General features: G+C 40.7%; 2 protein-coding genes across 3 annotated transcripts; both read left to right on the top strand.

Moving 5' to 3' along the window:
• Positions 1–2,178: 2,178 nt before the first annotated feature.
• Positions 2,179–8,147, top strand: LOC144645679 (uncharacterized). Of its 2 annotated transcripts, none has more exons than XM_078505233.1 (6): positions 2,179–2,391; positions 3,900–3,977; positions 4,738–4,853; positions 5,616–5,804; positions 6,780–6,926; positions 7,388–8,147. In XM_078505233.1, the coding sequence occupies exons 3-6, from the start codon at positions 4,740–4,742 to the stop codon at positions 7,544–7,546; spliced, it is 609 nt and encodes a 202-aa protein (XP_078361359.1). In that variant the 5' UTR covers positions 2,179–2,391; positions 3,900–3,977; positions 4,738–4,739; the 3' UTR covers positions 7,547–8,147. The 2 variants fall into 2 exon arrangements, with proteins under 2 accessions (XP_078361359.1, XP_078361358.1); XM_078505232.1 differs by having other exon boundaries at positions 4,735–4,853.
• Positions 8,148–10,208: 2,061 nt separating this feature from the next.
• On the top strand, positions 10,209–19,254 carry LOC144646949 (scavenger receptor cysteine-rich domain-containing protein DMBT1-like). Its single transcript, XM_078506669.1, has 11 exons — positions 10,209–10,291; positions 10,410–10,445; positions 11,386–11,700; positions 11,994–12,305; positions 13,555–13,866; positions 14,880–15,191; positions 15,727–16,068; positions 16,576–16,863; positions 16,938–17,243; positions 17,596–17,907; positions 18,462–19,254. Exons 1-11 carry the CDS (start codon positions 10,258–10,260, stop codon positions 18,737–18,739), a joined length of 2,847 nt encoding a protein of 948 aa, XP_078362795.1. The 5' UTR covers positions 10,209–10,257; the 3' UTR covers positions 18,740–19,254.
• Positions 19,255–21,122: the final 1,868 nt, after the last annotated feature.

The following is a 21,122-nucleotide window of genomic DNA, read 5'->3' as shown; positions in this document are numbered from 1 at the left end:
GGACCTCTACTTCGATTGGTCCCTCCACTATTAGAGTGCACTTAGGCGAAATAAAAAAACAAGCCCAAAAGGATATAACGAAGAATGAGCAGCATCTGAACTATACAAAAACTCGGCTGATTAAACCATAACAGGGCGCACACGAGGCAAGATCTGCGACCACCAAAGGCGCGAACAAGCAGTAGGGGGATCTGGGGGCTCGACCGCGGTCAAACGACTGAAATATGCAAAAAAATAAGAAAAGTACTGCGAAGATAAGGTTTTAATTTTCACAGTTCAAAGTTCGATACATTACCGGTATTCTGAGGGTTTACTAAGTTTTTTGAAGCTTTACTAAAAAAGTTCTACGTGTTTGAAAATAGCGATATGCGGACTTGTCGGCGCCATTTGTCAAAGCACTTTGGTTCGGATGCACTCGTTTACCTGAGGAAATGGGATTATGCTTACACTCAGCAACTATTTTTATCTATCCTTGCTCATACTAACACTTCAATACGAACAAACAACGCCGAAATGGAAAGAAAAGCTGCCTGAGACGTTTGACCGCGGTGAATCTGGGGGCATGGTCCCAGAAAATTTTGAAATCTAGAAGCTCAAAAACGCTATTTTAGCAATTTTCATAAGATATTTTTTCAGAAAAATTAATCTCGTTCAACTGGGGATTATTTTCCTAATCAAAAAATGTTATACGGGGAGGCTCCGCCCCAAACTCTTACCCCTTACCCTTTTATATACCATTTTTGACAGAAATTGTACCCCTTTCGTATACCTTTTACTGAAAAAAGTACCCCTTATACCTAAAAGACATGGCATGGTCCGGTCATGACGTTTCAAAAGAATGTATGAGAGAGTCGTTACGTTTTCGACTTCCGTTTAGGAATTCTTTGTTTCAAACAGCCAATCAAAAAAAATTCGAATTAATTCAAAAATCCTATGTCCCCAGAGCCCTCCGTTTTCTCGTGCCAAGTCGGCTAAGAGAAACGAAAGGGCTATGGGGACGAGAATGTGTTTTTTCTCCCAACCACGGTCCCAGGCTCTCTCTTTCCTTTTCTTTTCTCGTCGTGAGAGAGGCTGCATGCTGGGTTCTAGGGTGCATTCCTTCCCACTAGTCTTGTCGTCTTACATTTTTTCACAAGAGACGACTGGGACGAGAAAAGTTAATAAACAAAGTAACGTCATTATATATTTTCTTATGCAACTGTCCCGTTTTCGTTGATGAACTGTGTCATAACTTTGTCAAAGTAGTGATAATACATCCATCTAATGACACAGTTTATTATCGATAAGAAAACAAACGTTGCAGTGAAAGTGACATCAATCTGTCAATCTTTTGTCCAGTGCTTTTGCTTCTGAGTATCAACATTGAACTGGTAACTAAAAGACATATTTATTGCAGTTGCTAAAAAAAGAGATTAACTACAAATCTGCCTAGCTATGATAATTACCTTTCCCCCCAAGTCAATACATCAAACCATACGAGAGACAGTATTTCATCGGGATATCCAAACACCGAGGAGAGAGTTGAAAATACAATGCGCAGCGGAGTATTTTTGACGAAATTCGAGGTGATTGGTTAGCCGATGAAACACTGTCTCGAGTGTTTTACATATCTTCTCAATCGAAATAAAAATTACGGAGTGAACGGAGAAATAAAATCATAAAAATCTATGCTAATTAAGACCAGGTATCCAAACCTTCTTCACGGTCGTGAGTTTGAGGAAGCCACATTGAAAGTCTCTTAACTTGTTACGTTTTGTAACAAAATAAATCCCCTGAAAGTAAACAGATGGCTAAACATGCTCGCTCTAATCGTTTCATGGCTTTCTTTATTTTAGTGACGGTTATCAAGGCTAAAGTTCATTTTTTTAACTGTGAATGTTATAAACAAACAAGAGTTTCATCATCCTAAGTTATTATCAGTTGTTATGCTACCAGATTAAAATTTCCATCGACTTCGACAAAAAAAATAAATAGGTATTGAAAAGAAAGTTAGTTTCAGAAAATATTCCATACAGGTAACTTCTAAAAAGGTTTATACACAGTTTCAGTAGCAATAATTATCTTTTTGCTTCTAGAAGATTCTAAGTTCTTTCTTGCGCTGCGTAACAATAAACTAAAATTAATAAATTTATAATGCCAGCATGTTGCCTCTTTGTCGCCCTCCTCGGTGGAATTCAGACGACGTAAATTTTGCTTTCTGTCTCTCAGCTTTGACATCACCTACTGGCTCTATTCCACGACTATTTGCTTACCCCGTCAGTTTACCAACAATGAAAACGGCAGGTGAAAATTGTCCTTGAAAAATACGGGGGAGTCGTACAGGACACAAAGACAAGAAGCTGAAATGACCGGAAAATTTCCCCTTTTCCAGCCGGCTGAATCAAATTTCTGGTAAGGCAAAGGAATATTTTGCTATTATTTGATGGATCTCGAAAATATTACAATTGCATATATTTATCACTCTGTTTAGTTTTGAGTATATCTTCGGCTTGAAACGCCGGCCAAGCGAAGCATTGCCGTTTTAACTAATTTATTTGGAACGGTTTTGATTATTAGACTTCTTTGCTGGCGTAATATGCTAATGATTTATCATTTTATAAAAGCTAAAACTTGTAGGTTTGGTATATCCAGAGGTCTTCAGTAAAACATAAAATTGCTAGCTTACAGTTTCATAGTTACCATGCCATTAAAACACAAACACGAACTTGAGGTCGATTATTATGAGAGCTCAAAATTAAAAATTATTTTGGTTGTAATGTTAGTATAAATCGAAAATAGGGTCTAAATCCTACAGCATCAATTCGATCTTCCCCGATTCAAACAACCGCGAACCATCAAGAAAATTGAATAAAATTATACTTGAAGAAGCTTTTACGACGGTGTAGTTGCGAGAATCTTTCCACCTTTCGAATTTATCGGCCGCTGTGTCAGTTTTTAAACAGTCTACAATTTACCTATATCATGAAACTACGCGTTGCGATACTAATAACAAAAGCGAAATATATTTTCGAGTATTACGAGCTTCAAATGATTATTTACAATTGGAAAAGTACTTATATCGAGAACGCAGCTGACAGCTTGCCTTTTCATCTAATTCTAGAAATTTCTTTGCATCTGTTTGGTCTGAATCAGAAACCGAACGTCTGTAATGATGCTCAAAATTCTAAATTCTGTCGATAAATCGTGAGGAACAGACCTGTAAATTAATATTTTCCTGAGAAAACTGCTGCGTAAATTTTAATGCGAGTGCAGAGTATTTATCAGTAAGTGCATGCCTCTCAAGAACTAAATTGATTAACAAGAGAGTTAGATCGTAAAATTTGTTTCCGCTAAATGAAATTTTCAGTTCGCATTGCTCAAAGAGTACTACGCTATATTACAGTAGAAACTGTTATCTGATTCTTAATCTGAAAACAGGCCCAGTAAGCTTAAAGCCATAATTAAGATAACATGTTGCTTGGCAACTGGAGATTAATTTCCCCGATTATGCAATGCTTGGGTAATGTTTAACTTTTTGCTGAGTGATGTTACCCGCAGTTGTCTCTGAACTTTCCAATAACAGGAAAACTTACAAAAGATGGTTTAGGTACAAATCCTTACATAAGTACACCTTAAGATCACAATTTTTAGCGACCACTTATATTTGAGGTAACTTAGCTGTGATTATGTAAGAACTCGATAATAAAACGCACTCGCTTAGTTTAAAAATCGTTTAGAATTATATTATATATCACCAAAATCTCTACAGATAGATGAAAGTGGTAAATTAAATATTCGCTAAGAAATCGGCAAATTAAGTATCCGTTAAAAATGTAAATTATAAATCTTGTAGTCGTGTTGTTATTTAATCCTTCCGTTGGTAAACATCACGTTAAAACTCAATACAACTCATATCCTAGAATACTGTAACCCCTGCAGTCTGAAGATGAGAGATATTCCTCTTTGGGCATGGCTTATTTAACGCATAACAACGGAAGGTAAGCATTTTTTGCAGCAACTAAATTGTGTTCTATTTATCAAAACAACGTGGAAGCGGTTTCTAAAACGCATTACCAATTAAACAGTTTTCGCGTGGCCTTATAAGTCAATCAATATGTATCTTATCACATGAGATAATCGGAGCACTGACGAGTACAGTGCTGGACGTGAGCCGGTCCGGAAAAAAGCCGTCCTACCCACTGACACATCAACAACTCAGTTATTACGCAAAATTCAGAATATTCCCCAAGAAATCTTCGCAACTTTTCATCAAAATCATGCTCAATAATTGTTGTATGATAAAATGCTTGTTAAAGGAGCAATGTTGCGGTACATTAAGTCATTTGTTTATTCCTTTCAAATTGAAGCAAAACTCACAATAACAGCTTTCTAACATAGAAAAATAACAAAGAGTCAATAAAAAGGTAAATAACCAAGAATGTTTTCTACTGATCAAGATTAAGGCAAATTTCGAACGACAAATTTGAAAAACTTTGCCAATTTTTTCAAAATGCGTTCTCCGTGACATATCTCCTTTAGCTCAGTTAGTCGGGCTGGACGGGAAAATATTTGGCCCTCTGTTATTTTACAGGGACCGCGCTCTGCTCGGTCCGTACGCCTCGAGAAAAATTATTTTCTGTTCGGCCTTTCCACTAAGTTAATAAGCTCATACCCACATCTGTGACAACTGAACACTCTCTTTACTCTTTGCGTGTCGCTGTGACTTTTTTGAAATATTTTTTCTTAATTCTTCAGCAGGTATGGAAGGAAATTCGCCAACTTTGTTATTACAGAAGCGCAGCTGGATATTTCGTCAGAACATTAACAAAGAATTTTTCAAATCGTATTCCGGAATCATAAAAATAGCTGAGATGGTAAGTTCACCTCCGAGCTACTCGTGCGCGAAAACTGTACCGTTAACGGAATAAACTAGTCAAAAGTCATCCTTTCGGGCTATATTATCTCACTGTTTGAGTATATACTAAAACAACTATTCACCTCAGTGTCGGTGGCCACCGACACTGAGGTGAATAGTTGTTAAATATGCCTTATCAGGTAGTGTTATGTCACTTGTGTGTGGTAGTCAGAAAAAAACATCCTTGGACTCGTATGCTCTAACATTGAGGACCCCCTCACTAAGCTTCTGAGAATTCCTGGTGAGCTAGGTCATTTTACTAGGAGGCGGGGGAGGGGGTAGCAGGGGGTCGGTACTTTCCATTTTCCCTACCTTTTACCCTCAGTTCCCACTCCTTCCTTGGCGCTTCCTGTCTCTCCGTGCTTTTTAATATTGCAAAACAATATGCAATGTTGCGAATTATCGTTCACAAATTTTTCCTGGTTCTACCACCTTGGTAATCAAGCTTTTCGCCGCCTTCTCCTTCTCCCGCCTCGATGTCCCGTCCACTTTACTCCCGGTTCAAACCCCCTTGTCTCCCCACACTTACTAGGTACTATAGTGACACGCGTCTACCAAAAATGCTAAACTCGCAATATCAAAGCATGGTGACTGTTAGAACCAAATAAAATAATGGAAATAATGCAGCCCTGTTAAATGATGATAATCTCATCGTTGGTAATGTAATAGCAATGTTAGGAGAAGTTTGATGTTGTTCATTATTCCACTCCTTTTTTGGTAGGTGAGCCTTGCAGCCTGTTTTGGAGCATTGCTGCATTACGTCACGTTGGTTGCCAAGACAACAATAACAGAGACTGTCTTTTTCGTCACTACAGGCGTGGCATATTTTGTAACAATGATTCTATTCATTACACTAGTCTTCGACCTTCAGCATAAAATTACGAGATCCACAACAACTTGGAATATCTTTGTAAGTGATACAAGTAATAACTGGTAACTAATTTAGAGTTGAATCATGGAGATTTAACAGTCAGTGGGCTTTGGTCACTCGACATTACGATCAAAACGAACTACATCAACAAAAAAGTATTTGAAATATACCGAACTTTGTGGATCAAAATTCTAAATTTCTAAGTTTGTATCTGCTTTCGTTTCCTCTCTTAAACTTAATAATCGCCTTCGATTTTTCTCGCAAATTCTCCCTGACACCTCAGTCTGGTTCAGTTGCAATCATTTTCAAGTGAGTAGGAAATTGGCGAGTTGCCACCAGAAGTTAGGCTTTTGCATAGCTTGAGCGTTTGCGTTCGGTGGATCCAGTGTAAGATCCTGAATCAAAACACATGTATCAAAGCTGTTACAAATGCGATGACGCTACTGCTTTTGTCTCAAATGTTAGGCTCAAGCGCTAGCTCAAGACTTTCAAAAAAAAATGTTTTAACCCATTTACCCCTGAATGTTTCACACGCTTTTGTATAACTTTCAAGTGGGTCAAAAACGATGTAAATTGGCTCCGCCAAAATACTTAATTTTTTGCTGAACTCGAGGGGATAAACAAAATATTTCAGAAGACAAATCTTCAGGCAACACCACAAAATTAATTAAAGGGCTATCATTTCCGCAAGCAAGGTTTGTACACAATTATTTCAATGCATGTTTTGTTGTCCTTATTTTTAAGTGCCTCTTTATTCGGCTTTAAATGCATGTCATTTCTTTTCGGGCAATAGGGTCCCCGCCCCCGCAGGTCTGAGGGTGCCCGTATGTTACGTGCCATGTTCGAAAATAATTAAACCTTTTTTTTTTACAAAAAACTTAATTTTCCACCTACAAATTTTACCGGTAATTTCCTGGCCATGTCCTTAAAATAACGAAGTACAACTTAACCCTTAATTGTAACGTTTACTACATTGCACGCGATATTCTCAATCACCTTTTTTGTTATACACAGATGGCCATTTTCACACTAGTAAACGCCGTTACGTTGTTAACATCTTCAAGCTTACTCACAAGCGAAGCAGTTAAGCTGGGTGACTCCTATCATCAAACGCCATACCAGGACAAATGTGTGAAGTGCAGTAAGATAAACATTGCCACGGTAAGTTAAGAATCATGTAAAGGGACTGTGCACGGCTATATTTAGTCTATCTTATTAAGTTTTACTAATACAGAGAAATTAATTCTGTGGATTTAAATGACAAAACCATTCATTACATTCCAGTATATCTCCCGGGCGTTTACAGAGGGTATAAATGGGGTTTAGTGTTTAGTGTTATTTGCCCATAATTTTTAGTTTTTGCTGTTACATAGCAAATTTTATGTGGAGAAAAATATATATAAATTCTTCAAAAATCGGAAAAAATCAGTCATGAACTTAGAGAAAACTTTCGGATTTCACCTCGAAATCTTCTAGTCTAAATCTTCGGCAGTCTTCGGGAATACTCGTTAGTTTTCCGAAATCTTCCAAAATGATCGGAAATCGTCGGAAAATGATAGGCGAGTTTTCCAGTTCAATTCTCAGCTATCATTAAATCAAGTAACTTATTTCTTTCCTTTCAGGTGTTTGGCTTTCTATCGTGGATCCTGTTTACTGTGGATTTCTTTCTTTGCATGAGACAATATGGATTTCCCTGTTCAAAACGGAAAGGTCGTAAAGTGACTGTACAACAAGTGTCGCCAGCGCCAGAAAACGAACAAGAGCAGGCGGCTCAACCTTGAAACGAGAAAAAATACTTTCTCTCAAGTGAAACATGTTATAAACAAACATTGATGATTTGGATGCGATTGGTAAAATTAAGGCTGGTGAGAACACCATTGATTCCTACACAACAGGATGGTGGATTTTATACTAATGGTCCGCGGGACCTCTGTCTCACTTAGAGACTTGGTACTATCGGCCAAGCTTCGACGAAGATCGAGAATCGTGGCGTGACTTTTAGATGTTCTTAAATTAACAACTTCAAGAAAATATACGATATTCAAAGAGTCGAGGACAAGAAAAACCGAAATTACACAAAGCGAAACTTATCTATTCATGTGTATTGAGGACATTAAGCCCGTGGCTTCGCAAAACTTTATATCGAAGTGAGGAATTCCTCAGCCCCAAATTTGATGCTATGGGATTGCTCGGGTTGATACTAACCCGAGCTAAGATGAGACGAAGTTGACCTGAATGCTTCAGATCTAATTACTTGCCCAAATTTGAATTGCTATTTCAGTTCAGGACAACCCCTTACCAAGCAGAGGTTTCGTCCAAACAAAGAAATCAAAAAGGCCGTAAAACTTTCAACACGATTTGAACGCAGCACTCTGTGACGAGGGTAGAATAAAAGTCAATTTTTATGTAATTTTTGTTGCAGAAGTCTTTTGGGAGAAAGCGGGACACACTTCAGTGGAAGAGTGTTCTGCTGGAAAACTTCAACAACATTCACCATTTTACCGAGTTGAACGCCGGTTGATCCAGGCCGGGACGGCGGAACATTGTTCCAATTGGAGGGGGGGGTAACTTTTGACTGGAAGTGGAGGGTTGGGGGGGTGCTTAAGAGACCATTTTCGTAGTAAATCGTTTTTTTCGGAAATGATGGAGTGGCTAAAGCCCCCCAGGGAGAGAGGGAGGCGTAGTGGCCTAAATAGCGTGCTGGACTCCGGATCGATCGGCCCAGGTTCTAGCCTGGCCGCGGTTAGTGTGTTGTATTATTGGACACTTTTTATTGGACACTCTCATTGTGTCTCTCTCCACCCAGGTGTATAAATGGGTACTGGCGAACTAATGCTGGGAGGTAACCCTGCGATGGATTGCCATCCCTCCTCCACGGGGGTGATACTGCTGTCGCTACTGCTTCAGAACCGGGATAGCTCCGGCCTGCGTGGACCACTAGGCTCCGCAGCTTCCCCCTCCTCCCACCACCTCCTCCCCCCGCTCCCCTCTCCCTCCCCCCCTCCGCCTCTCCCTCGCCCCCGGCTCCGCCGTCTCTGTGATCAACCGACCAAACCAAAATTCTAGAAACCTCGACGGCTTTGGGCAGTTACTCCCAAACAGACAAGGCTGTAGTAAAACATTTTGTTTTCCTACAATAGATACAAAAAGTCAGTTTTACAGAAATCAAGTGCAGATATTAAGCTTTATTATACATTGTAGTCACTATCTGTCTTTTCATTGGCCAAGATTTTCCAAACCCTAAGTGGGCATAGGGCCGGCATTTGCCAAGAGCCTACAGTTAATTCTGAGAATCAGCGCAACCTACAGATAAGTGAATAATCTGCTAGCAGATTATTCACTAATCTGTAGGTTGGGCCCGCAGTGCATGATTTCCGAGAGGAATGTGGGACACATCTGACAGCGAAGGAAATTCACAGTTCGTCGATTCGCTTCTTCAACCGAGCAAAACATTTACCTAAATTGAAAAAATTGCTGGACAGTAATTTCTCGGAAAACACAAAATGACCGACAAAGATTGTGGAGGAACTATTCCACGAATACCTGGAGAGAAAAGCATTCAAAAGCAAGACGAAAAGTAGGAATTAGTAGAACGGTTGTAGTCTTTTTGTCCTTATTTTTTCCCGAAAAACAATGTATAATAAAACAATTATTAAATTCGGTTTTTGTGATATCCGGAATAATCAAGATCTCGATAAGTGTTATCAGCCTCAGCCTTCGGCTATGGCTGATAACACTTACCTCGACCTTGATTATTTCGGATATCACAAAAACCTTATCCAATAACTGTTTAGTATTACTACACCCATTTGATTGGTACATGCACTTTTGTTCAGCACGCATGTTATTACACAACATGCGTAAGTAAGCCCAGTGCTCAAACAAGGCGTGGTTTGAGATTTTTTACTAATTTAAATTTAATTTTTGTGAAAAGGGAATGTCTATAACTCGTAGTTAAAGGAATCATGGAGAAGGTTAATGGTACATGGAGATTGTGTTGTTTTGTTGAGATCAGCCGGAGATAATTATATATTAAAACGATCACTGTATCTGAAATGTCACATGTCACCTTTAAGGAAACTGTTATTATCATACCTTCAGTTTGTTGAGGAAACGAAATAACAACCGAAAGTACGCAACCACGAGGAAATTATCATTACAAGTATTTGAGTGGCTGTTACAAATAAAATTGTGCCAGTTTTACGATCGATGAACGTTTTGTGATTTTTTTTAAATGGAAAATTGGCAAGAAAATTGTTTAGGCCTTGAGCCGTTACAGCGTATTGAAAACAAAAGTTTTCCGGCAAATGTTTCACTATCAGACTGCTTTAACCAAGAATGGAAATCTTTAAGAGCTGCGTTAAAGCTCAACTTATTTCTTTGTCCTCGGTGTTACAATTTAATTCTAAAACTGTAAAGAGAAGCGGCATTCAATCCTTAGTCTAGCGTCGAACACGACAATATATATTTCTTGTGGCTTACATATTTAGACATGTGCATCTTTGTAATTTTATTTCTAGTACAAGGTAAAAACTGTCGAGTTGCCGTTTCACGTTCGTTTTGTTTTACTACTTTTTTGTAAAGAGAAAGGTTTTTTTCTAATATGACTTTTCTTTGGCCTTTTCAACTTATTTCGTTTTCAAGGTGTTCTATTGTCGACAATAAGAGCAGAGGACAAAGGTAGGAAGTTTGCAATTAGTTAAATCGACAGTAAAGAAATAAACAGCTAAATGAATAACACTGAACAAAATCAGTTCCAGTAGAAACTCTATTAAGCGGACATGTCTGCTTTAGAGACGGTATACGTGCCTGTTTATGAAAGGTACAGAGATATTTCGTGAGAGGAAATGGTCACTGCTACTTTGTAAACCTTCAAAATCTACATAACATACAGGATGTTCTGATTGGAAAAGGTACTAGCTCAAGAAAGGCTTACTTTATACTTAAAATCATCGTCACAGTTGAACTGGCCGGGCGGAGACTACGAAAAACTATCCCAGCTTAATATGCCACCTGTCCTTTTATATGAGACGCCTGATAGCGGACGTTTCGCTGTAATCTATTTGCCTTCATCGTTTATATGTATACGTACACCTAGTAAAAACAATTTTCCCCCGATCGCAACCGTTGTATTTTCAGCGTCTCAACTGCATGTGACTTTTTTGCTTATCATGTTTCTCATAACGACGAGGAAAAGTTAACATCAAGATAACTAAATTCGTTGAAGAAAACAAGGAGTTAGCGTACACTTAATGTTTTAAGCAGCTTAAAGAAAGCTTGAAAAAAGCTTCCAGAAAGCTTGCTGAATCGTAAATATTTAAAAGCGAAATCGTACATAAAAATGGCATGGATCATACTAAGAGCAAATCGAAATATCATGACATATGTATCAAATGTTTTTATTTGAAACCTCACTCGTCTGGTTCATAACCACTCCACAAACTTCAGAAATATGTTGAAAGCAAACAGCAATAAACTAACCTGAATAATATAGCTTACCAATGTAAAACAAATTTGGTATAGAAAGCTAAAGTAGGAATGCGAACATAATTTAACAGTTTATTGACAGCCTTTAAAGTTGTTTATCTGATCAATTCTACTCTTATTTTTCTTACACGAGTTCGACTCGTCAGTGATGGAACCATAGCCTCCCAGGGCCGTGTAGAAGTGATGCACAATGGAAACTGGGGAACGCTGTGTGATACTGGATGGGATCTAGAGGACGCAAACATTGTTTGCCGTCAACTTGGTTACGATGGAGCCCAGGCAGCACCTGAGAAAGCTATGTTTGGAGAAGGAACAGGAAGAATATGGATGAGTAATGTGCAATGTGTAGGAAATGAAAGTGTCATAACAGATTGTGAACATGACGGATGGGGGATAAGTGATTGTTTTGATCACAGCAAAGACGCAAGTGTTGTTTGCAATCAAATAGGTACGGGCAAAATGTGTGGCCAAACTATGCCAAAAATGTGTCAGTGTTGTGAGGCGTTTAGCTTTAACAAAATAAATGCTGCGCATATATTTTTCTTACTAACAGGTACTTCTTAATTGATATTAACGAAGGTATCGGTTGTGGTTTACATGTACACATAATCTAGTTTAGTCATGTTTATTACATAACGGATCGATTGATAACGAAGGAGGATAATGAAAGTATGATGCAGAGTAAAAATTCTACAGACCACAAATTAGCTTATTCTTTTTTTTTAATTTGATATTTTGTAGTTCGTTTGGTTGGAGGACCATCAGGAAGAGAGGGACTGGTGCAAGTTTACTACAACAAGACGTGGGGCTGGGTGTGCGATGACCAGTGGAACAAACAAGGCGCTGATGTGGTTTGTAGAGAACTTGGCTACACGGGCTCTTCTACGTTTTATACGAGCACAGCTATAGACATCAGCAAAGAAGAGACGTGGTTGAACAATCCCCGATGCGCTGGAAATGAGAACTCCCTCTTTTCTTGCCCTCATGATGGCTGGGGATCTCATAGCTGTCTGAACAACGAAAACACTGGTGTGAGATGCATTGCACCACAAGGTATTCAAACGTTAGCAGTTTCACCGAAAATATATGTTGGTCCAACTTCTCCAGGAGACGCACGTATTACTCCGGGTGCCAATTTAGTCCAATATTTCGAAAATTTCGGTCGGACGTCAAATGGAAAGGTCCACTTCGGTTCGGTCTGACCGGAATATTCGGGACCACCTCTGGAGGTGGTCCACTGTAACCGGTCAAAGCAAACCGTTCAGTTGTCTTTCTTTCGTTCAGTAGCTTCTCGCAGATGCGGGGAACTGGGGAAAGGAATGCAACATGGAAAGGACCTTTCCAATCGTTTTGCTCGCATTAATCGGAAAACGTCGTTCCATTTTACAACATTTCGTGTTGGTCCGACCGGTCGCACTTTCAGAAGAATGGAAAGCACCGTCCGTGTCCACCCTTCTCTATAACACAGTGCCATCCGACTGTCACCACTTTGCTCCCTCTAAGTCACATGCATTGAAGAAGAAATACTTTTTTATCGAGAGTACCGTAAATATTCTCTTAAAGCTTACTGGGAGGTCTGTCTTTTTGGAGCATTTTTTAGGCGGTGACGCCTCTGCCGGTGGCGGCCGTGGGGGCCCCGGGCCGGCTGGCCTTCTCGTCGTCGCCTCTTCGCCGGCCCCGCCGCGTTCCGCGTGGGGTCGGGGGCTGGGTGCTCCGCCGGTCGTTCGCCCGTCCTGCGTGCGGGGCCGGTGTTCCTGCCTGGCGGCGCCTGCGGGGCCGGCCGCTTCCCCCCCCCCCCCCCCGCCCCGCGCTCTCCCCCCGCCGGCGCGTGCTGTGCGCCCCGTCCCCCGGGCCCCCCCGGCCCCGGGTGTGCGCGCCGCGTGCGTCCGCCGTGCGTCGTGCGTTATTAAGATATGCCTTGTTTCAAATCATTTATCAATAAGCGCATGGACGACTGTCTTTCGTTAACTTCTGTTTGATGACGCATCTCCGCTCAAAAAAGCAAAGTAAACCTGGTAAAGTACTTATTGTTTTTGTCTTTTGGCTTGCCATCTTGGGAACGGTGGGGAGTAGTTAATATTAACATTTTAAAAAATTTGAATTGATCTTATGTTTGTTGCTTCTTAAGTGTGGAAAATGTTTAACAAACTTTACAACGAAATGTTCCTTTTACGAAACTCGTAATGCATTCACAGCACGGCTAGATGTGGCCTAGTTCTCGCTTGACCTCTGAATCTCAATTCATTTTTTTTTTAATTTTCATTTAAAAACTAAGTTTTTTCTCAATCAATCTATTTAACAGTCAGATTTGCTGGAGATTCTTCCTTCCATGGTCGGGTTGAAGTGTTCTACAGTGGCCTCTGGGGAACAGTATGCGACCAGTGGTGGAACCTTCAAAGCGCCAGAGTGATTTGTCGCCAGCTGGGGTTCGGCGGAGCGGTGGCAGCACGTCCATGGTCGGCGTTTGGAACAGGAAAAGGAGTAATATGGATGAATCACGTCCAATGCACAGGAGATGAAAGCTCGATCGCAGATTGCTTCTTTAACGGATGGGGAATCGATTCCTGCCTTTTACATCACATCCAAGATGCAAGTGCAGTTTGCCACCAGACAGGTAACGTACTAATCTTTAAGTTGTCTTGAGTGAGTAAATAAGGCAAAAAATAAAGGCTTTTTTGAAAGTGGATTAATAGATTCGGAGTTTTAAAACCAGATTGGCTTTTAATAAGCAATGCTACTGGTCGGGAGTTTCTCAATTTTGATAAATTACAATCAATGAAGGAGGTACAATAACAAATTGATGACTCTGACTAAAAGGCGTTTCCACGTTTGCAGGATTGCGGGAGCATTTAACCGAGTCCAAATATAAAAAAAGTGAATCTTGAGTTTGTCAATCGAACTGCAATCTGTTTCCTGCATCATCGCCTCACTTCTTCTGTACTGAATGGGTTTCATCATTTTGTTTTGCAAGTACCGTTGTACAAAACCGAATCATCGCTTCAACGCAGTTTTCGTCCATTGGGTCGATATGTCTAGGTCTGTTGGAGCTACGCGATAATACACTTAACAACTCAGTCCACGCTGTTTCCCTGAGTTTTCACAACGTGCAATTTTCAATATTTGTACAACATTAGTATTGCATGAAGAATGGCGTAGACGCTCTTGACGATATGGTGGCCAGTAGAAAACGTCTTCTTAAATTATCTCTAAAGGTCAGTTTACACGAGCAATTTATGTGACAAATTTTATGTGAATTTTTTTTATTTGCACGTGTAGACGACGAAAATTGGCCCATTTTTATGTGACATGCAAATATATTTGTTGAGACGCTGGCGTGTTACCGTTAGCTAAATAAGAGATGTCACATAAAAAAAATTGCTCATGTAGACGACTTGGGCATTGTGCATGCCTTGTTTCTACGCATCTCTGCTGTCTAAAGTAATTACTTGCACATTAAACTTTGAACTGCTGACAAATAATTGTTGTGCATCTACACGATCAATATATTTGTCACATAACAATTGTCACATAAAAAATTGCCCATGTAACCCTTTTTAAAAAGCTAGCAGTAAAGCATTATTGACCAGCTTCATTTTCGACTTCAACTTATTCCGGTCTCTTACACAGTTCGTTTGGTAAACGGACCTTCAACAAGAGAGGGTCTGGTACAAGTTTACTTCAACGATGCCTGGAGACCGGCCTGTGATAACAAGTGGAGCAAACAAAATGCTGATGTGGTTTGCAAGATGCTGGGCTACACAGGCTCATATCCATCCCACGGCCAAGTCGTTGTTGATCTTGACAACAACACAACTTGGCTGAATAACGTGCGCTGTCTTGGGAACGAAAGATCACTGTTATTATGTGCACATGACGGATGGAGGAGACAGCATTGCCCAAGCAACAAGCAAGCGACTGTTGTATGCACTGGACCAGAAGGTTGGAATAAACTCTTAAGTCATCTTGAGAGAAATGCACCGAACTGCATGCAAAATGTACAAAACCCCCCCTTTTTTTTATGCCTAAATATCCCCCCCTTCAAAAGGGGGGATATTTCTTTTACCCCGAAGAAGAAGACACAAAAACTTATATACGCCAGGTGCTTTGAACCCGCAAAGTAAACAAAGAATTTCAGGGCGGGTAATTTAAAAACCAATTATGTTGAAGCTAGTCACTCACATCGCTAGAAATGCTTGTATGGCAGAACCATGACCATCTCACGAAGCTAGGTGACATCAATAATTTTTTAGAGTAGAGGCTAGGTATATACGTATTCCATTTTTCTCCTTGACCGTCACCCAAAGAGGCCTGAACTGAAAGGCAGTTAAGTAAGAACTTCGATATGTAAGTAAACACAAGTTTAGTTAAGTCACGTATAATTCGTCTTTTTCGATATTTCTTTTAATTAAGTAAGTTTTGGCTTTGTTTTTTTTTTTTCTTGTTTTTCATTTTTGTATTACTTAATTTTCGTTAGTGCGGCTGGTTAATGGAGATTCTTCATACAGAGGGCGGGTTGAAGTTCTGCACAACGGGATTTGGGGAACAGTGTGCAATTATCATTGGGATCTGCGAGACGCAAACGTGGCTTGCCGTCACTTAGGACACGAGAAAGCCGAGACAGCAACTGACCCTCTCCAAAATACCCAAAGCGCGTTTGAGAAACTGCTACGAGCAATTAGTGGAGGAGGGGCGGTCTGGCTCAGCTATGTACAGTGTGTGGGGAAAGAGTTCTCGTTATCGGAATGCAGGCACAGCGGATGGGGTCAAAATTTTTGTAGTCATAATGAAGATGCAAGTGTAGTTTGCAGCCATCAAGGTATTGAAGTGTGAGAAGATTATTACTCGCTGAATCGAAGAAGAAGTGTAAGAAGATTATTACTCGCTTAATCGCGAAGCGAGGTTTTAATTTTTCGGCCATGTGCCTAGGCGAGATCCATTTTCGTGTAGAGTTTTTGAAGAAGAGTGGTACATAATCTTGTCTTCGTCTTCGTCCTTGTTTTCTTGTCTTTGTCTTTGTCTTCGTCTTCATCCTCGTCTTCGCAGTTGTCTTGTCTTTCTTCTCTTGTCTTATAAGGCTTCGGATTCTTGAAGAATGCAAACACATTCACGATTAATCCCACCTTGGGGGGTTTTTTTTTCCCACCACTATCTTTATTATTTATTAACACTAAAATTTACCATCTTTATTATTTACTACATTCACGATTGTTTTAATCAGTTTTCAAAAACTTCCTTCACATTAGCAGAATTTGTCTATAACAATAGAAGAACCCCCTCCTTTCCCCCACCAAAATAAACATCACTAACTGTTTTTGTCCTGTAGTGGCAACTGTTGCAAAGCCAAGGATGATCTCAAGTGGCTTACAGAGCATCAGTTTGAGATGGAATCCGAGTAAATCGAGGAGTTACCGGGTACAGATCCATGCCAATGACAGTCAAGGGTGGAGGGAAGTGCTGTGTTATGGGAGCATGGTTGTTGGATCGTGTGAGGTAACAAGTACCATGGCCACTGTCAATGGGCTACAACCATCAAGCACGTACTTCTTTAGGATTCAACCGGCAAGCGGGACTGTCAGTCCTACATCAGTAGCTATGAAGACAAGAAGTCTTGGTAGGTACAATCATGAACAAACTCGTATAACCGCGCGAGACCAGCTTTTCAAATCAGTCTTACTTGTCTTGCAGCAATTCCCGATCGACCCTTCTTCAAGGCTCACACCACCAGTACTATCACTGTAGGATGGAAAACTGTTTTGTTACAATCTACAATTTACAAGCTGGAAGTAAAACTTCACCAAATCCCAGAATGGAGGGACGCCGTGTGCACAAATAGCACTTCCCCTGGTCGCTGCATTGTGGAGAAATCTTACGCAACAATGACTGGTCTTAATGGCTCTGCCATTTACCATTTTAGAGTCTATGCTATTTTCAATGGAGCTAAAAGCGAACCCAGCATGCCATCCATTGGATTAAGCCCTCAAGGACAGCAAGGTGCTTCTTTATTTAGGCTGTGCATGATACAAACGAACCCCAGTTCGATTAAGTCCCAAAAAGGTCAGTCTAGATTATAAGTAGTCTAAAAATAAAAGAAGCTAAGGGAATAATAAGCGTTTTTAACTAACTTAGTTTACAATATACATATAAGACATAGAGTTTTAGTCTATAGAGCTTTATGCCCTTATCGTTCCATGCATGTTTCCTTGTGTGAGACGAACCCAGACAAAAATCTAACAAGAGAGTAAATCATATACCAATAACTACCACTCCTTACTGCAAAAATTGAAAGTAAACATCTTACAATGCGATTTCAGCTGGCGTTGGTGACATTTTTCTATTTTCGCAGCTTTACCTCAAATAGATCAAAACATTTCTTCCAATACTATCTCATGTGATCGACAAACCAAATGTACCCTGTTCTGCCATGCGTCCAGTAAGGGGCCAGTTCGATACACGTGGACAAAAGACGGCAAGTCATTGAAGAGCAGTGATGCCATCATTGTCAACAACGTCCTTGTGATCAATCCAAGGACCAAAGGGGACTATGGTTTGTACGTGTGCAAGGTCGAAAACGAGGCTGGCGGTGTAGAGCTCGAGATAAATGTGACAGAAAACAGTGGAAGAATGGCACGTTTTTCAAAGACAAAAGAAATACACGGTAAATTATTTTCTTGAAAATTTAACCTTCGTCTGTTTTTTCTTTTTTCAACAAAAGCATTACGGAGTAAAGGAGTATAAATCGTCGGTACAAAGCTAGCACTCTTAGGAAACTGTTGTGTTGCGTTGAATCAGTTTGCACCGACGAAGGGCTAACACTCCAACGTCGACCTTTCAAAATTCGCTACGGCGGCTTATTTACTCTACTTAAAGTTCATAATCATTTAAGTAAATCTTTGGTAGTCTGTTAATTATGTGACTATTTCATTTTTCGCGAGGCGCCTATGGGTAAAACTTGGAAACCGAAAGGGGTCAGGTTCTGGTTTGAGCCCTGGCTGGGGTCACTGCGTTGTGACCTTAGGCAAGACATCTTTCTCTCACAGGTCCTCTTTCGACCAGTAAGGAGTGTAAGTAACTATCGGCCAACTGTCGGGGTCACGTGCACATTACAGCAGAATTAAAGATTGTTGGGGAGCACCCTGCGATGGACAAACATTCCTTGCAGTACTTTTAGCCGCCTTTAAAAATTTCTTTTTGTTATTTGCTTCATTTCAGGGGAATATAAACGAATGCGTCTCCTGCCAGCGGTGATAGTTTTGTGTTTTGCTCTTTGCATCGTTTCTGTCGTCATTTTCTGGCTGATGTGGCGGAAGAAAGTAATGTCTACAAACACCAAAGAACAGGAAACTGAGTTGGAAACTCGTGTTTCTTCTTTTGAAAATACTTCCAGAGCTTCGGAAGGGGACCCAAATGCATCGCACGAGTACCAAAAGTTGGAGAGTGTCAATGTTCTGTATGCAGGAAGACAAGAAATGTCTTATGAGGAGATTTAAACTGATCGGACTTCAGTCCCATTCCTTTCTAAACAGTGGCAGATTAAGGGACCACCTTCCCCCTCCCATTTTTGGTGAAATTTGGGATCTCTCTTTATTTTAGCACGAAAGGGCCTACTTTTACTTCATCCCCTCCACTCCTCCCCCCCCCCCCTCCGAGATCGAAGTTGAACAGCTTCTGTTACTAAGTGTTCATTGTTTTTCAAACATTCCACGTCAAATCTTTATTCCAACATTAAACAGAGAATGGGACCGAGCTTTTTTCAGATTTACATGTAAGTGGGAAGATCACGACAGCTACTATTTTTCAAAGACTATAATTTTAATCCTAAAAACTAAAAATCTGAGCTGATCGAGAAGTCATTGTATGCTCATTCTCGATAGCTCTCGTTAAATGTGCTTTATACTACATGTCTATTATCCTGAGGTATCATATTTGTGGAGAAACCCTTGTAAAAAAGGCATTTCAGTATACGCCTTAATTTACAATGTAAAACTAAAGGAGCTTAAAGGAACCCAATAAAAAGTGATATTTAATTTCAAACTTAACAATAACTTCCATTTGCTCGAATACGGATGCACGGATGTTTGACCGCTGGCATTATGTGTCAGAACAGAAAAATAAAGCCTGCTTCGCTGACAGCCCCGCTACAACGCGGGCTAGTTCCGGCCAGAGCAAATAGCTAGGGGAGAACTGTGTGCTTCGAGAAAAAAAGTTAAAGGGAAAAAGCTGCCAAACGTTACTCTGGGTGCCAGAGGCGAAGGCCTTCGACCGCCGAAGAGTAATACGTCGCGCGCGAGAAAAATCCTCCACGGTCTGGCCAGGACCTGTACGCATATGCACAGCGTATTACTCGTGGGGTGGCAGCCATGGACAGCTGTTTCGTCCTTGTTAGGACTCATCAGCATGCCATAGCCAGGCGTAAGGTCTCACATAAGATCATTTTTTTTGGCGGAATGATAAGCTAGGTGCAATGCCCACCACCCATATGTCTTCGCTAGATACAATGGAGGGGAGTGCCATCCAGGTGACTAGGACCGCCGGGGTGAGGAAGACCCTACTGCTAAACAACCAATAAAAACCATAACACATAGAAGGCCAAACAAAAACGTCCAAAAAAGAGCCATGCAAGAGGCTCAGTTAAATCTATTGAAAACCAAAAAGGCCATTAAATCTTTAAAAAAGACAAGTGAACGTTTTGAAGGAAACCACAACGAATAAACCAGAGAGACAAAGTACATGAATACATAAAGGCCAATACATAAAGGCCGAATCATCTTATATATGGAAAACACTGACGTCGGAACCCCAAAGGGAGCAAACCACACCGTTTCCACCCCACTGACGAATAATATAGCGCTTACGGCGAGGAGAAACAAAGCATTTGAAGAAACGGGTAGGTAAAAACGCAAACGGGATTTGAGACCAGCTAATAATGACACCGCCCCCGAGGTCTGACAGATAGGAAACGAAAATCGTTTCTCTGGTTCCAGATAAGGAATTTAAAGACATGCAGCAAATAATAATAAAAAAAAAACAACACGCGGGACGACCAGTAGCTCGTTGCAGGGTTACAAAAGGAACATGTCGAAGCAGAATAGTGGGGGCAAGGGAAGCTGATAGAACCCGCCGTTTACTCCAAAGGCGAACCCGAAGGTTGGTATCCCAAACCCCATATAGAACCATATGGGAGCTGGGGCTGGGACCGCAGAACAGTCTCGGCAATGCGTAGGGAGATGTGGATGCATAGGGATGCATGTGTGACGACATAATAATGTCAAAATAATAATAATAATGTACAGGCTCTGCCGTCTGTGGTTGTCGCGTGCCTTTCTTGTGGTTTTGCCACTTTGTCTTTGAGTGGGACGAGTCCTTTTCTGGCCGTCTCCAGGGTGCCTGCTGCTGGATTCAGGCGTTCACTCAATCGTACTTCGTGTTGTCTCCCTGTGGTGACCCAGTAGACCCGGCGCGGAGGGACTTTCGTCATTCTCCCGTCTCCCGTGTCCCTGTTCTCGCGCAGTCGTTTGGGTGATCGCTTTCTGTCATTTCGTCATTCTCAGAGTACATTTCATGTGCCTGGCACTGCACGTAGCACTTTCCTTCTCTTCACCGATTTCAGAGATTGTGCTCTCATTCTACGCGGGGGCAATTTTTGGCTTTTTAAAGATAATATGAAAAGCGTAACTGTTACACTATGGAGAGGGCTTTTTCTACAATAAACAATTTATTTAACTCACGCAAAGCTATACACGCCTTGCTGAATAACATCACGCAAAGGGACTTTGATTCAACACATGCATGTTTGAAACAAGCAAACTGCGGATTGAATGTGGAGCTATACAACTAACTTACCGAGGACCAGTTCTTGAAATCACACCGAAC

The sequence above is a fragment of the Oculina patagonica genome, chromosome 3 (genome assembly GCF_052425735.1).
Source record: "Oculina patagonica isolate OP01 chromosome 3, crgOcupat, whole genome shotgun sequence".
NCBI lineage: Eukaryota > Metazoa > Cnidaria > Anthozoa > Scleractinia > Oculinidae > Oculina > Oculina patagonica.
The sequence above is the reverse complement of the archived record's forward strand: the minus strand, read 5'-3'. Positions and strand labels throughout refer to the sequence as shown.

Excerpts from the sequence above, each read along its gene's own strand:
- LOC144645679 (XM_078505233.1), top strand. The coding sequence starts at position 4,740 with ATGGAAGGAAATTCGCCAACTTTGTTATTACAGAAGCGCAGCTGGATA. Across the intron at positions 5,805-6,779 it reads CAACAACTTGGAATATCTTT|ATGGCCATTTTCACACTAGT; the intron begins GTAAGTGATACA and ends TGTTATACACAG. Across the intron at positions 6,927-7,387 it reads GTAAGATAAACATTGCCACG|GTGTTTGGCTTTCTATCGTG; the intron begins GTAAGTTAAGAA and ends CTTTCCTTTCAG.
- LOC144646949 (XM_078506669.1), top strand. The coding sequence starts at position 10,258 with ATGTGCATCTTTGTAATTTTATTTCTAGTACAAG. Across the intron at positions 10,446-11,385 it reads AATAAGAGCAGAGGACAAAG|TTCGACTCGTCAGTGATGGA; the intron begins GTAGGAAGTTTG and ends TTCTTACACGAG. Across the intron at positions 16,864-16,937 it reads TATGAAGACAAGAAGTCTTG|CAATTCCCGATCGACCCTTC; the intron begins GTAGGTACAATC and ends CTTGTCTTGCAG.